At 38.8% G+C, this 17,679-nt stretch overlaps 1 protein-coding gene across 19 annotated transcripts in view; it reads left to right on the top strand.

Annotated features, from left to right (window-relative positions):
• Positions 1 to 17,679, top strand: part of ROBO2 (roundabout guidance receptor 2) — a 1,378,235-nt gene that overhangs the window by 1,182,735 nt on the left and 177,821 nt on the right. For all 19 annotated transcript variants that reach the window (XM_063630541.1, XM_063630549.1, XM_063630540.1 and 16 more), the window contains exon 3: positions 13,601 to 13,758. In XM_063630541.1, the coding sequence (XP_063486611.1) occupies positions 13,601 to 13,758 (158 nt within the window). The remainder of the gene's footprint in view (positions 1 to 13,600; positions 13,759 to 17,679) is intronic.

Raw genomic sequence — 17,679 nt, 5'->3', positions numbered from 1 at the left:
GTTGTCCAAAATGGTCTCGAACTCCTGAGCTCAAGGGATCCCCCCACCTCGTGGCCTGTCAAGGCGCTGGGATTATAGGCGTGAGCTACCATGCCTGACCTCTTGAAGATCATTAACTATTTGATAGTCAAAGGAATTAAAAATTGACAGCCATTAAACTCATTTAAGATCAGATTCAGAAGTAAAATTCAAAGTCTTTCTTGTTTACTACACTACTTCTAATGCCTAATGACAGTAATTCTTTTATGAACTACTTCCTTTACTTTTCACTGTACTTGACAAAAATCACTTGTTTAGGCTTCATAACAAACCAAAGACAAAGGCTTTTTTTAAACCTTCATTTTACAGATGAAAAAGCTGAAGCTAAAATGGCTGAAGGGCCTGTAATAATTTAATAATAAAAGTAGATAATCATCTGGATAATAAAAGTAGCAGAACGGAGACAACCCAGGCCATCTGAATAAGCCCGTTATCTTTACCACAGTGCGGTGTTGCCTTCCTGCCAAATAGTAGTAGCTCCATAAACACTTGTTAAATGGGAGTTCCAAGTCCCTAAGAGGAACTGGCATATGGTGGAGGGGATTTCGAGTGCATTCCAGAAATAGAGAACAAACTGTGTTTAGGCCCTAAAAAAGAAAAGAGTGTGTTACGTTTCAGGACCTGAAGAAAGGCCTGAGGAAGTGTGGGTTGAGTATTATGACTGAGGGGACGAAGAAGAGGCTGTAGAGACTGTTTTAGAGGCTAGACCACATAGAGTTACAGGGGGAGGAAGGTGACTATTCAGCCTGAATTTCCTGGAACTGTCCTGGAATAATTATTAATAGTACTTCCTTTGGATTTCAAAAGTGTTAGTTTGGAAGGTAAAATAGAAAGTTAGCCAATTCTTAGGTAATGTTGAAGTTTTTTTTTTTTTTAATTTCAGAATGAATGAATGCATTTCCTCCTTCACTACTTGGGATATTAGAAGGAAAATGAAAAGTCTTTTAGTCCATACTTCATATCCAGCACTTTTATCAACTGAGAGCAACTTCAGTGATTGGTTCTCCAGTGATATATTAAAGCCATTTGTCATAAGGCCCTAGCCCTTTAAAGTAAAGGTCTTTCCTTTAAGTAAATATGGGGAAAATATGTCAAGGGCAGTATTAAACATGTGCATTAGAAATTACCGAATCTGTATATAACATTTGATTATTTAGTATCCACTAATGTATTTCAAAAATTATCCCATTCGCCAACTTCAGATTTTTTGGTTGTTGTTGCTGACATTTTAGACAACTTGCCCTACATTCACAACAGCCATAATTTGTTCATCAAGAGTACCAAGAAAACAAGGTTCTAATTTTACTATTTGTAGACAGTTTTTAGAGGGAGTAAGGTTAATATGGTGCATGAAAAAAGCCAAAAAGAGATTAAGGCAGTTTGTGAATTTTAGTAATATGGCATAATGAATTACCTTGATCAGGTCAAAATAATGGAGGTTTAGTAGACTTTCTGGTAAATCTTATTTATCAAGTTTGGTACCATCCCAGGGAGAGAAACTCAAACCATCTCATGCAGCTAAGTAAGTAGTAACTACAGTGTAGAGATTTGCTTCCTCTCCTCACAGAAAGGAAATGGCTATGGTTATTTTTTACCTCCAAGCATTCTGAGAGTGAAAGTGTAGTAAGTCCTCAGGCTAGGAGAAACGGGGCAGCCCAGGGACTAGATATATAGCTAGACACTCAGAAGGCAGTACTATTTATTTTCTTAGTGCTGAGCACATACTCTATGGATGGTCAAGGTGGCTCCAGTGTGTATCAGAGGAAAAGAAGGATTTTATTAAAACTCTACTTAAGAAGGCTTCTTTCCAGTCTCAGCTAAGACGTGAAGGTTTGATGAAAGCATCCATGAGTTTTAAAATATTTACATACTTTTGGGTAAAACACACATATAATTAATCCTCTTCATGAGAACTCAGTATTACTTATACCTTAAAAAGATATTCAGTATCTGTTGTTTGATATCAGTTTGTCTTTAGGAATGTAAGAAATTATGCTTTTCATAAGTAAACAAACATCTTCAAGCACATTGTTCTCCAGTCACTGTCAATGGTGTAATATGAGTTTTCTGAGGTAATTTAAATTTGGTATTTAGGATATTTGCAAAGATATGCTCCTTGCTTCCTCTTCTCCTGCTGAACTGTCAGAAGATGGTGATGCTTTTGAAGATTTATGGTAGATGGGCAATGAGATTGCTGAATGTTAACTACTGCATTTGGAATTCATTTAGTAGCAAAAGAAAAGAAGGTTACTGGGATTGGGATAGAGTAGAAAAGTGATAGAGCTATTTTTAATCAGTGAATTTAAAAATCAATATGATACATTCTGAATTAGGATACATTTCAAGCCTCTTGTCATGTAGTAATCAAGTAGAACATTTCCTGAAGAATATAGGATGTCAAATTGGATCTCATTCAGCAAAATTCATGATAGTGTAGTGCCCAGATTTTGTGATGTGGACATATCAAATTTTAATATTGGAAGACTAAGGCTAAAAAATCCACAAGCATGTGGAATATGTTTTTAAAATTCAAAATTTGAATATAATCTATGCAGTTAGGCTTTGGTTTATGTTCTGGTGCAAAAGAGGAACATAAACCATGTACTCTCAAACTGCTCATTTTTGAGTTTATGGATTATGACGCGATTCATGTGAGCCCCCTATCTAGGACCTCCAATGGTTATGGTTATAAAATGTGTTGTTAAAATAGCTAAAATGATGGAAATGGTGAAATTAGCAGAATCAAGTTGTGAGCCCATAGATATAATTATATTTCTACTCTATTCAGAGATTTGTTGAGTTTCGGGTAGAGGGGAAAGAAAAGATAAAGCAACAGTAGTGTGGAAGTAACTGGCAAAGAAGGTTGACCTTGACCTTCTTTTCCTTTCAACCCTCATTTCATCAGCAGGGGTGAGATTACTTTGAGACCCTGCCAATAGGTAATAAATAACACATAAATTCCAGGACACCCTTGCACTGTAGGGTGCCCTAATGTGTAATAATCCTTAGACTATTGAGTTTATAACTCATGACATCTGGCAGTTACTTGGCATTGTAATTCATGTTGATCATGTACATCAGAATATACAACGGTAGAGAAATATCTGAGCAATAACACGTTGATACCAGCAGAGGCTAGAATGACAAAAGATGCTGCTGAAGCTGTGTACCTCTGTGAACTGTGCAGTGGAATGCTGTAAAAGCTAGTATCTTCAGATAAGGACTGATAAGGCGGGAGGAGAGAGGCGATCTGTTGGGATCCAGAATAATGCAGCACATTAATAGGTACTTGGTAACACTTTATTTCCTTTATTCAAATGGACAACTATAGCTATAAGTCAGTAATGAATCCTGAAATTTGGATTTAAATATATACTTAGATATATTTTAATTTAAACGTTCATGTAAACAAGTGTATTGAATTCAAATTTTGTATAAATATAGGTAAAAGAGATTTAATAATTTAATTTGTGTTTTCTTTGGTCTAATGGTAAGGGCTAAATGAGGAAGGAATGCAGAGAGTTGGAGAACAATGAGAAGCAGTAGGGAAATCAGGCAGGCATTCTGCAAAGCACCTGTAACACGCCTCCCTGGTGCCTAGCAGCCTAACTACTTTGTCTGAAGACCCGAGGCCCATGGGACATGAACCAGACTGAAAAGCTAGAAGCAGACAGATGGTTATTTGTAATCATCCTGCAAATGTAAATTCTTTAAAACTGGTGGGCTTGCTGGCTTTATCGTCTGTCTGTCTGTCTGTCTGTCTATCTATCTACCTACCTACCTACCTACCTACCTATCTATACTCAAACCCAGATCTAGGAAAAGTAGGAGGCAGTATTATAACCTTGAAACAATCTGGTGTTTCCCCTTGTTACCATCGTAAAAAATACTAATATATAAAAAAAAGCTAGCCTGTGTAGTTCTTAATTTTAAATTGACTGTATTATATCTTCCAATGTCCAAAGTTATAAGCATTGTTTTGACCAAGCCAAGACAGTTTTGTCCGAACGGGGCAAGTGCTGAAAGACGTTGCTTGTGGAGCAGAACAGAACGCTTTGGGAGCACGGTGAGATGGGTGTTTGTTCTGCAGCTGAGCAGGGCATTGCCTTGGACACGTGTAGGTTAATACTAGCATTTCTAGAAACCGTCCTCCTCACATGCTATGTTTGGACACAATCTCTAACTTGATCTAGTTTCTTTGATTTTTCTGTGATTTTGGAGACAGCAATGCCACGTGAACAATTCTGTGGGCGATGGCTCTTTAAGGGAGAAAGAAGAGGAACTGATTAAACATTAATTAGCTTCAATCCACAACTTCCTCATAAGCTAATGGGTAGGCTGTGCAGATCCCTGTCAAATATCACATACTAGGCTTCGCCAAAAATAGGACTTCCAAGTGTTGAAGGCGTGCCAACTGCTGGCTCTTTAACTGCAAACCAAAGCAAATGATTGCCAGAGACAGGCCTAGAGTCTGCCGTGGTCAGATGTCACCAGTTTGCAGTGCCACATGTGATCCAAGAGTTTATGAATGATCTCAACACTTGGTCCCCAAGGAGAACATATGCATTACAGAGGTTATGGATACAAATTACAGACAGCACGATGTTCCCATGCAATTTCTAAGAATGCTTCAGCAAGTTTTAAACATAAATGGAAAACATTAAGGAAGACTTGGCACTCTTAGCAGGACTTCAAATTATATTGTGGGTGAGGACAGAACACGGCTAAAAAAAGGATTCAAGAATAAAGACTTGGCTAAGAAACTCGAAGCTGGCCATTCCTCCTGTGTGAATTATGTTTGTGTTTGTGTGTTTTATTCCCTGCAGAATACTAGACTTCACAAAATGCTATGACTTGAAAATGAACAAGTCACAGGGCATTCTTGTTTATTCAACATGCTCCAGTTCATACCGCTGGTTTATCTGGATCATTTGCTCAGTGAATGTGCCTGTACACAGAATCTCGTTGGAGGTGGGGGTGAGAGCTTCTCATTTTGGAGTGTCAGCATGCTACAGGGTGCCAGAGTGTCAGCTGGCACAGCAGCCCCCGGATGTCTCCCCACTGAGTTCTTTCTTTCCCATTCCCCTTCTGTGCAGAAGAAACCACTTGTGACTTATGCCCACATGTTCAGATGTTATTGTCTATTTAACTGGTGGCTAGCCTGCCCATCCTGACCATATTTTGTTCAGTTGTACCAAACGTAATAGTTTCTTGTGAATGACAATCTTTATTCAGTTGTTTCGTCATTAAAACTTCAGAAAAATACGGAATTATTACGCCGTGTCAGCGGGGAGCTTCTGGTTGAAAAGAGAAACTTACACTGGCTTAAATATAAAAGGAAACATATCTAGAAAGTCCAGTTAGCACAGTTTTCAGAATTAATTTGTCCAGCCATGCCCTTAAGAACCCAGATTTTTTTTACACTTTGTTCATAGCTCCAGTTTCATCCTAAGGCTCGCGCTCCCCCTGGGGTCAAAGTATGGCTGCCACCTATAGCCATGTAGTCCAGGAAGAGATAGGGTGCTTTCTTCATGTGTAGAGTGGAAGTTCTGAGCTGCCTGCTGGTTGGGGTTACACACTTAGTCATTCCCTATGGTACTGGTGGTGGTGGTGGTGGCAGTGGTGTTGGTAGGGCTGGGGGAATAATCTGTGGTAGTTTTATGAGTGACCATCACTTTTTTTTCTCTTAGTTCATTGAAATAATTTACTATGATATAATTTGTGCTACCAGTTTTTCTGGCTGACATAAGTCTGTTTTATTCCTTCAGTCGTTGATTTCTGACCTTCTTGAATTGTCTGGCTTTTATTTTACAGATATATGTGTACGTACTCCTTGGCAAGCCAAGGACTCTATTTCTTAAATCCAAACAACTCAAATTGTTCTTCATAAATGACATTTTACAATCAAATTAAAACAATGTGGTCTATTTTATATCATAAAAAAGGGCTGCAGCACACATCTTGAAGAAGAGCACATCAATTCAATCAACCAATCAACATTATTTGGTTAACTTTTCTGATACCCTTCAACTAGAGAGCTCTTTGGAGGGTTACCCAGTCCAGTTAAGTAGATAAGGAAAGACTTCAGATGAGTGAGTCCAAAGTTGACACTGAATGAACAGTATGTACTTCAGAAAGGCATAGGCAAAAGTAAGAGAACAAAGGGACAGCTAGGAGTTACTTGCAGGCAGAAAGACCACCATATGCCGACGTGCAATGATAATTAGGTGTTCCTTTATATCTCTAGGGCATGGAGGTTCCAGAAACGTCCCTGATGAGCCTGGGGATATATGCAGGGACCTGATTCCAAACAACATTTGAAATCAAGGAGAGAATTTTATCTTAAGAGCCATTAAAAAGTGTTAAAAAGGGAGTTGACATGATCACATTTGCATTTTAGCTAACTCTTAATAGCTACAATGGAAAGTTTAAAGGAGAAATCAGAGAAAAAGGTCAAATAGGATATTCTTACAGTAATTCAAGGAAGATATAAGGACATTCTGAACTAGGGCAGTGGAGAGAGGATGAATAGACCCAGATGATACTGCAAATCAGTGCAGCATAATGACTGTGTATAAATTCTAGTGTCAGACACACTGGGTTGAAACCCTGTGCTTACCTAACACAATAGATGAGGCTCCAATGACCTATTCTATATCCATGACGCTATCTTTGGCACATAGTATGTACTCACTAAATTTTAGCTATTATCATAGAACAAGTTATTTTAAAAATAGATTAAAAGGGTCATTATATGTGCCTGTTAATTTTTAAAAGCAAGTTTAAAAAATTCTTACTGAAAATCAGCATATAATTATATATATTATATATATGGATAAGTAAAGGCTCCTGAGTATGCTTCTATTTATCATAATTTACTGAAACTGTATTCATAAACTAAAATGTATGTCATATAAGTAACAACTTCGGACTAGAGGTCAGTCTTCTACTGAGAAGTTTGGATGTCATTGTGCCACATAGCTCCAGCAGTTCTGACACATACACAGAGACAAAACCTGCCGGCAGGAAAGCCTTGTGTTCGGTGTTGTTTGGGTTGCCTGTGGTTTTCAACTGCTGTTGGCCGTACCTTTCATTACAATTATTTCTTAGATTATCTTTCTCGTAATATTTAGTTGGTTGTGGATGGTATTCTTTATTCAATGATGTGTGCCAATTTTTTTTATCAGTAGCATTTTAGGCTTTACCCTTCTAATAGCATTAGTTGGGATCATGTGCACATTGTGGTTTAGAAATGCATCTTTCAGAAGTCCATTAATTATACAGTCTCACCTCATTGTCATTGCTAATTTGTTTTAATAAACTCAGATGGAAATGACTAAGTAGTGATTTGCCTGGACTGAGGTTGAAAAAAATTCTGAGAACTATTGATTTAAGACAAAACAGAGGGTTTGGGGTGGGAAAGAATATGGGATTATAAGGAAGCAGGAGTCAAAGATATAAGCTCTAAATCACAGCTGGACATAAAACTTTTTAAAGGCACTCTATTAGTTACCTATTGCTTCGTAACAAATTACTACAAAATTCGGTGGTGACTTGAGTCCTCAAGGGTTTTTGGACTGAGGGCCTTTGTTTCTTGCCAGCTGTTGGCTGGAAGCTGCCTTCAGATCCTTGTCAAATGGGCTACTCCATTCTGCAACATGGCACCCTGCATGATCAGAGGAAGTATATGAAAAGAGAGGAAGAGAGGAGTTCAGACTTTCCCTCTAAAGATTCAATAACTTAGTCTGCTGACAATAGACATATTAACAGGAGAAAAAGGCTACATATTTACTATGCACACATGTGCATAGAAGCCACACAAAATATGAGACTGAAAGAAAGGTCAAATACTTGAAGCTGAATTATTCTCCTCATAGAGGAGAGGGAAGTGGGAGATACAGGCAATTTTAGAAGAATAAGTGATGTTTTTGAGGAGATGAATGGGCCTGAAGAACAAAGGGTGGCCTGGGACAAAGTTTCCCTGAGCTCTGGGTGCGGTGTCAACTCTGGTCTTTCCTCCTGCAGTATGCACCAATTTCCCCTGGTTAACAAGATATCTGAGAAAGGAATTAATTGAATATCTTCTGGAGGACAGGATCTTTAGGTAGACAGGGGATCTTTAGAGAAAGCTCTTTCTTCCATTTGCTACTCACTGGGTGCCCTTAGTTTAAAATCTAAAGTGGCATATTTTGGGGTACCATTTTCTAAGCCCCAATGAGAGAGAGAGAGAGAGCAAAAACATGAAAGTCACAGTCTTTTATAAACTGATCTTGGAAGTGGCATCCTATCACTTTGTAACATTCTGTTCATCAAAGGTAAATCAGTAGGTCTAGTTCATGCTCAAGGGGAGGAGATATACAAAGGGAATAAATAACAGATGGGAGTGATCATTGGAGAATAGAGCAAGGGCCTATCACAGGCACTATCATGTCATTCTTGTTAATATACTTCTTAACCAGTTCATAGGAGAGTGTTGGTTACATTACAGCATTCATTACAGACTTGCAGAATTTTAATTTGTCAAAAATCTCTATGTCATAAATGTGAACGACATTGTACCAAGTACTCTAGTAATTTAGAATGTTCCAATTTTCCAAAATGATTTCCTAAGTCATGGTGCATCCCAATGTAAAAAAGCATGCAAATATAATTCAGGTTATATTATGACTAGCTAAGTGAACTATTTATATGTGTTTTCCAGCTCACATATGGAAATGAATATTTGGGTTCTAGCCATTTACATATGCCCCCCCACCCCACCCCATGGAGATTTGAAACCCTGTATTCTAACTGAGATCTGCAAACAAGCTCTATATTAGAATGTACCTACTATATTCTTTTTCTTTTTAAATGAAATTTTTAAAATTGTATTTTTATTTGACAAGCAATCATATATATTATATATTTACTGGGTACAATGTACACCTGTTAGAAAAGCTATTATTTGAAAGATGAAAGATAAATATTGGTAAGGGTGTTGAGAAAAGGGAACCCTTGTATATTTTGTTGAGGCTCAGAAACTGATACCCTGAAATATGTCACTGAAGCAGTGTCGTTCGTCTGGGGTAATAGCCGAGGTTCATTGCCTCGTGCCAAGGAAATCAAGGGCATGGACACACAAGGAGTGAGTTTAAGAGCAGAGGTTTAATAGGCAAAGGAGAAACGTTCACTTGTGCAGAGGGAGGGGTTCCGAGCATATCTCCCAGTGTGCGACGAGATGCGGTTGGTTTTATAGATCAGCTTGAGGATGCGGTGTCTGATTCCCACAGGGTTTAAAGGATTGGTTGGGGCAGGTGTGTCATTTACACAGAGCGTGAAGAAGTTGGCCACCCCACCCTAGCCTTTCATTATGCGGATGAATTCTGTACCTGGACGGCACCATGTTGCCTGCTTTTTTACTGCACCTGTGGCGGAAAAAAAAAGGAAGAAGGAGAAGGAGAGAAGAAGAGAAGAAAGAAGATGAAGAGGAAGAGAAGGAAGAGGAAGAAGAAGAAGAAAGAAGAAGAAGATGGAGCCTCCGTGTTGAACAGACTTGGCTTCCAGGGATATCCCTTTCTATTGGCACAGCCGCCCGTGTTCACCCGTGCAAGCTTCCGGCTTGCTTCTCTATGTCTGCAGTTCGATTTTACAGACTGCTCTTTTTTTTTCTTTTTCTTTTTTTTTTTTTTTTGAGATGGTGTCTCGCTGTCGCCCAGGCTGGAGTGCAGTGGCGCAATCTCGGCTCACTGCAAGCTCCGCCTCCCGGGTTCACGCCATTCTCCTGCCTCAGCCTCCCGAGTAGCCGGGACTACAGGCGCCGCCATCACGCCCGGCTAATTTTTTGTATTTTTAGTAGAGACGGGGTTTCACTGTGGTCTCGATCTCCTGACCTCGTGATCCGCCCGCCCCGGCCTCCCAAAGTGCTGGGATTACAGGAGTGAGCCACCGCGCCCGGCTACAGGCTACTCTGTTAGAAATTATTTGGGGCTGTTTTTTGTTGAAAGGGAAGCCTCGCTGAGGACTCGTTTACCCTCACTATGTGCCAAACAATTTCTAGCTCCTATAGCAGCACTTGGACATGCTGAACTGAAGAGGAAGCCTCAGGGTCTCTCTGACCTTCCTTCCTGCAAACCCCCAGCTCTCAGTCCTGTGTCTCCTGAAGCACAGCATGAAGTTGGTCTCCAAAGTTTCTTACCTCCTAAAGTCCGGACCTACCAGAGAAGAAAACCATGACCTCTGGCCCCTTCCCTGAATTTTCATGAGCTCAAATGATATCGCAGAAAGGAAGACTGAAGTAGGACAACAAACCTGGGCAAACTTTCGTCAAAAACCATCGTCCCCTTGTGAGCCGGAAAGTCTTTGTCCCAGGCTATTGTATGTTCTTTAAGGTTATTGAAACCGCCTAAAAATTATCTATACTTACCCATCTCCCTTTCCCCTAAGGAACGGAGTATATAAAAGCATTGGTTTACCATAGCGGTGTTAGGCAATTACTCTGTGACTCTCCTCAGGGTACGCTAATAAATTTGTATACCTTTTCTCAAGTTAATCTGCTTTTTGTGAGTTGATTTTTCAGTGAAACATCAGAGGCAAAGGGGAAGTTTTCCATTGGCCCCTACAACTTGGTAGAAATGTAACTTAACACAGCCATTATGGAAACAGTATATCCTTTTTCTTTAAAACACAACTGCTGCTACCCTCTCATCAGATTTATTTTTCTTCATCATATTTAAAGACTTTGGAGAATCAGGTAACACACACTGTGGTATGTGCTCTTCTTTTGACATGCTTGTCAAGTCACACTTGAAAATATAGTTTTCAGTTCTTTCTAGGATAGAGGATTTAGGGGGAATACACACGCACACACACATTCAATTTAGAATTTGAAATTGCTTTGCTATTTTCTACATTTACCAGACCATTTTAGTTCTCTTCATCCAACACATGGGAATACTTCACCATAGCTAACACTTTCTTGTTTTTATCGGCTACGATAAAGAGCACAGGGCAAAATCCAAGGCAGAAATTAATAATTAGCACAAAAATGGGAACTGATAGATACTATTTTATTTTATTTTTCTTACATTTATGAATGTAAATACAGACCTCAGAAACATAAACAAATATCAGAATATATATATCTTCCTTCAAATTTTGAGAAGAGTAAAAATGATTTTATTCCTTTTTCTAAAAATAAGTTCTAGGCTGTCTATGCTGGAACCTGCTGAAAAGCATGTTTTTCAACTGAGAGAGAGAGAGAAGAAACATATTATAATATCCTGAAGACTTAGGGTAAAATAAATGATATCACTAAACACAGACAGATTTACTGAGTACTATACAAACCCCAAAGAGCATATTACAAGTTGAAGAGGGTACAGTATCAATTATATCATTATCTCACCCTGCTCTCTCGGTGAATAGTCTGAAAGCCTAAAATTACAGTTGATGTTAGATTTCTTGGCTTCATTTGCAAATTGGAGTCATTTTCCCTCTTTTTGTTGAATGCCATAAGCACATGTTTTATTGTTAAAGAGTACCAGTCCTTACAGTTTGTTGTGATGTTTTTCTTCTTTCTATCCCTCATGTCAAAGGACCTTTTAAAAAAAAATGGATCGTGGCAAATTGGTGTAACGTTGTATTTCTGAATGATTTGCAATGGTATTAAGTACCATTTGTGCTTAGGCTTTTTGGCATACCATTTTTTAGGAGAGCAGATCTGGAGAAGGCCCTTCAACTGGCCAGATGTGCCATTTTGGAACAGATTGAGGGCCTGCAAAAACACCATTTGTTGCCAGTACCGGATATTGTAGGGGTGCTCATCACCCTGTTACCATATTTTTGCACTTCTTAACATTGCATAAATAGGCAGCTGTTCTGTATTTAGAATATAAATGAGTCACCAGCTTGCTCTCCCTGGAGGATTTACCTGCAAGAGGGAACCACGGTGTTAACCCCTTCTCATCAGTTCATGAATGTCACATTTAAATGCACACTTTCCTCAGCCCATTGAGAAGCAAATCCTTATGCATATAAATCACACCTTTCTTGCCAGTTAGACAAGGGGGCCAGAAATATGCAGTTCACAGTGCTGAAATGGAACACATTTCTTTAGCAGTGAAATCAGTAAATTAATCAGCTTATAAACTGAGAGTGAACAATTTGTGCTGAATTATTTCTTACCGCTCCTTCGATAAGAGACAAGGTTCTCTAATCTCATAAAGGGCCGTGACTTCATTAAGATGGAAAACCGTGTTAAAGGATGTATTGCAAAAGACGAGAAAAGAAAAACCCTGAAAGTCACTGAGTTGTCTCTCTGGAGTTCTTTTAAGGACAGGGATTTTTATTTATTTGGAGAATGACGATTAACCTACAGACTTGGCACAACAAAGAAGCAGAGTGCTGAAGTGGGTCTCATTATAGGACACGGAAGGCAGTTGGTTTGACCCAGTCCACACTAGCGGCACATGATTTACATAACAGGCTACCACAAGCTGCCTAATGTTGATTTCAAACATCTGATGTGTGCGTGTGTCTGTGTGTGTGTGTGTGTGTGTGTGTGCAGGTTCATTTTACCTCGAGGTACTTTGGAACCAAACATGTCGGTGTTGGAATGTCCAAGACAGAAACAGTGAAGCCAGTCATGAAAAGCAGAGGCAGTTGTAGTATATGGCACATTTGCTGATCTCAACTACTTTTTTGAATGTTTACCGTAAAACTAATGTAGCTCTGATTTACCACATAAACGCAGTCCGATAGGGCTGAGCCATCTCTCCAGGCTTTTCATCTTGTCAGGAGCAGAGAAGCACAAGTAGATAGATAGGTGACATTTGGAGAGGCAGGTGCGCCAGATTTTCGGTGGTTACAGCAGAGGTCCAACCTGCTGTTCTCCTTAATGAAAGGAGGGAAATTTCAGACAGCAAAACTGCTATAAGGGATCTCTCTGCCCTGAATGTCACGCTGCCCAGATGTCACTCGGCAGGTGGAGTTGCAGAGAGAATGAAAATGTAGCCTTGCATATGTGGGTGCTAGTGTGCTGCAAGGGTGAACTATGAATCTGTCTTCTGAAGTGTAATGAAAACAGTGTGGATCTTGTCCATGTTCATGTCATAAGAAAGGACTTTCTCAAAGAATTCTCACCCCACTTTCCCTCACATACTGTTAGGCTTGCGGGCTCACAAACCACATGCATATATATATGCGCACACACACGTACACACGCACACACACATATATATGAGTTTCTATATAGAAAATAGAATCATGCTAATGAAGGGTTCTGCACCTTGCTTTTTAAATTAATCACAGAACTGTACATGAATATTTCTCATTTTTTTGACTGATTTCATTTTTAAAGTTGAATTTTTGAGCAAAGGTGCGTGATCATTTAGTCAGCCATTCTCCTGTTGATGATCATTTATGTTGGCTCTAGAATATTTTAAGGTAGATACAGCTATGTTCTCAGTAAAAATCCGGCAATTTTTACTAGAACAAGGTAAACAAGACTTGAAGTTACCTTGTACAACAAAAAGCCTAAGTTACTGTCGTTGAGTTTTCTTTTCCTGTAATTATTTTTCCTCAGTGTTACGAGATGACTTCCGACAAAACCCCACAGACGTTGTAGTGGCAGCTGGGGAGCCTGCAATCCTGGAGTGCCAGCCTCCCCGGGGACACCCAGAACCCACCATCTACTGGAGAAAAGACAAAGTTCGAATTGATGATAAGGAAGAAAGAATAAGTGTGAGTTACATTAAAATCATGGCCCAGAGAGATTGAATTTTCAGTCTCAAAGTACAAAATAGATGTATTTTATTCTTTAACTTATTATTAATACAATTGTATTTGAATGATAATTACAATTTATACTGCCTTGAAAAGATTTAAAAACATTTGGATGAGACTACAAGAGACAAAAATTATGTAAATCAAGTGTACATGAAATATTAATAATTGCACCAATCTGAATTATATCTTTACACTGCAATATTGATATTTTAGCTCTTTTTTTTCTTTTTTGAAACTGAGTCTTTCTCTGTCACCCAGGCTGGAGTGCAGTGGTGCGATCCTGCTCACTGCAACCTCTGCCTCCCGGTTTCAAGTGATTCTTCTGCCTTAGCTTCCCAAGTAGCTGGGACTACAGGTGTACACCACCATGCCCAGCTATTTTTTGTATTTTTTGTAGAGATGGGGTTTCACCTTGTTGGCCAGGGCGGTCTCCATCTCTTGACCTCATGATCCACCCGCCTCAGCCTCCCAAAGTGCTGTGATTACAGGCGTGAGCCACCGCACCTGGCTGATGTTGTAGCTCTTTTATAAAATCTGCAGAAGCTTCTGTTGATCATGCAGTACATGAGTGTTAAAGTATAAATGACAGCCATAAACCACGTTAACTACATCTAATTTTGCACGATTTTCAAAAATTATAAGAGAAAGTAATTTAAGGTGATAAATATCTCAAATTCTTTTCCCAGTTTTTCCAAATAAATAATATTTATAACAGTAAAATTTTATACATGAATTGACTTAAAAGCAAATTGAATAGATATGAAATAAAATCGAAATCAAAATAGCTGAGGGATTCTGCATGTAGAAAAATAACTGTTTTCAAAGGAAATTTATAATCAGATTCATCAGCTGATTAAAATTCAAAATGAAACACACAGAAACAGGCAAATGGCGCGTAATCATTTTGTTTCTTCAGAGGATCCATGCAACACTTGTATGTGAAGTTTTTAAGTGAGAACCAACCCACAGAAATAGTATATAATTGCTTAACTTTCTGATATTCTTCAGTAGTGTAATTTTTATATTCAATACAACTGAGAGTGAATACATTTAAGATAATTTCTCATTTGACTGAATAAATGTGCCATTTTAATAAAAAAATCTATAAAGTATTGATACCTATTATCTTAAAAATATGTTTATTACAAATGAGGATTTTTCCTTTGTGCAAAGTGTGATTACAACCTAAAACAGAACTAGATAGGCTGTGGAAGGGATGACAATGTATATTCATGTGTTTCTGGTATAGAAGCAAAGAGAATTTTTCCCTTCACCCTCTAAAGGTTTAAGTCTTTTAGTCTGCTGAAATAAACTGGCAATAGACAGTTTAATGGAAGGAGGAGCATACAAATGTATTTATATGTAAGTGCAAGGGAATCACACAAACTGTAAAACTCAAAGACGGGCTAGATGGTTGAAGCTTAATTACCCTCTTCATAGGATAGAGGGAAGTGGGAATAGTAGGCAATTTTAGAGGAAGACTAAATGATTTTCAGAGAAGATGAATGGGCCCAACAAATAGACAAAGTTCCTCTGGCCTCTGGGAGAGGTGGTGACAAGTTTGGGAAGGTGAGGGGCAGAACTGCATTGCAAACAAAGGTTGTCTTATTATGTAGATAAAGTCTCACATAACAATCCCAAGAAGAGTAGTTGAACAGTCTGTCCAGTAGGCATGGTAATGACCTTTAGTTTCTTCTTTGGTGATTAATTTTTGCTGGTTACTGAGATTTCAGACGGGATTTAAGGCAATTGTTTTTCTTTTGGAATAACCTTTCTCAGTCAGATAAGGAAACTTCAGAGACCTTCTGTCTCTGTTCTTGGGGCAAGGGGAGGGGAGAAACAAAGGAATGTCAGAGAGACATTGATGTTAAGGAAGTTTCTAATGACTTACAATTTCTTTTTTTTTATTTTATTTTTTAAAATTATTATTATTATACTTTGTTTTAGGGTACATGTGCACAATGTGCAGGTTTGTTACATATGTATCCATGTGCCATGTTGGTGTGCTGCACCCATTAACTCGTCATTTAGCATTAGGTATATCTCCTAATGCTGTCCCTGCCCCCTCCCCCTACCACACAACAGTCCCCGGAGTGTGATGTTCCCCTTCCTGGGTCCATGTGTTCTCATTGTTCAGTTCCCACCTATGAGTGAGAACATGCGGTGTTTGGTTTTTTGTCCTTGTGATAGTTTACTGAGAATGATGGTTTCCAGTTTCATCCATGACCCTACAAAGGACACGAACTCATCATTTTTTATGGCTGCATAGTATTCCATGGTGTATATGTGCCACATTTTCTTAATCCAGTCTATCGTTATTGGACATTTGGGTGGTTTCCAAGTGTTTGCTACTGTGAATAGTGCCGCAATAAACATATGTGTGCATGTGTCTTTGTAGCAGCATGATTTATAGTGCTTTGGGTATATACCCAGTAATGGGATGGCTGGGTCAAATGGTATTTCTAGTTCTAGATCCCTGAGGAATCGCCACACTGACTTCCACAATGGTTGAACTAGTTTACAGTCCCACCAACAGTGTAAAAGTGTTCCTATTTCTCCACATCCTCTCCAGCACCTGTTGTTTCCTGATTTTTTAATGATGGCCATTCTAACTGGTGTGAGATGGTATCTCATTGTGGTTATGATTTGCATTTCTCTGATGGCCAGTGATGATGAGCATTTTTTCATGTGTTTTTTGGCTGCATAGATGTCTTCTCTTGAGAAGTGTCTGTTCATGTCCTTCACCCACTTTTTGATGGGGTTGTTTGTTTTTTTCTTGTAAATTTGTTTGAGTTCATTGTAGATTCTGGATATTGGCCCTTTGTCAGATGAGTAGGTTGCGAAAATTTTCTCCCATTTTGTAGGTTGCCTGTTCACTCTGATAGTAGTTTCTTTTGCTGTGCAGAAGCTCTTGAGTTCAATTAGACCCCATTTGTCAATTTTGGCTTTTGTTGCCGTTGCTTTTGATGTTTTAGACGTGAAGTCCTTGCCCACACCTATGTCCTAAATGGTATTGCCTAGGTTTTTTTCTAGGGTTTTAATGGTTTTAGGTCTAACATGTAAGTCTGTAATCTATCTTGACTTAATTTTTGTATAAGGTGTAAGGAAGGGATCCAGTTTCAGCTTTCTACATATGGCTAGCCCGTTCTCCCAGCACCATTTATTAAATAGGGAATCCTTTCCCCATTGCTTGTTTTTGTCAGGTTTGTCAAAGATCAGATAGTTGTAGATATGTGGCATTATTTCTGAGGGCTCTGTTCTGTTCCATTGATCTATGTCTCTGTTGTGGTACCAGTACCATGCTGTTTTGGTTACTGTAGCCTTGTAGTATAGTTTGAAGTCAGGTAGTGTGATGCCTCCAGCTTTGTTCTTTTGGCTTAGGATTGACTTGTCAATGCGGGCTCTTTTTTGGTTCCATATGAACTTTAAAGTAGTTTTTTCCCATTCCGTGAAGAAAGTCACTGGTAGCTTGATGGGGATGGCATTGAATCTATAAATTACCTTGGGCAGTATGGACATTTTCATGATATTGATTCTTCCAACCCATGAGCATGGAATGTTCTTCCATTTGTTTGTATCCTCTTTTATTTCATTGAGCAGTGGTTTGTAGTTCTCCTTGAAGAGGTCCTTCATGTCCCTTGTAAGTTGGATTCCTAGGTATTTGATTCTCTTTGAAGCAATTGTGAATGGGAGTTCACTCATGATTTGACTCTCTCTTTGTTATTGGTGTAGAAGAATGCTTGTGATTTTCGTACATTGATTTTGTATCCTGAGACTTTGCTGAAGTTGCTTATCAGCTTGAGGAGATTTTGGGCTGAGACAATGGGGTTTTCTAGATATACAATCATGTCATCTGCAGACAGGGACAGTTTGACT

Source organism: Symphalangus syndactylus, chromosome 21, assembly GCF_028878055.3.
Source record: "Symphalangus syndactylus isolate Jambi chromosome 21, NHGRI_mSymSyn1-v2.1_pri, whole genome shotgun sequence".
NCBI classification, from domain to species: Eukaryota; Metazoa; Chordata; class Mammalia; order Primates; family Hylobatidae; genus Symphalangus; species Symphalangus syndactylus.
This window is presented reverse-complemented; position numbering and strand designations above follow the sequence as displayed.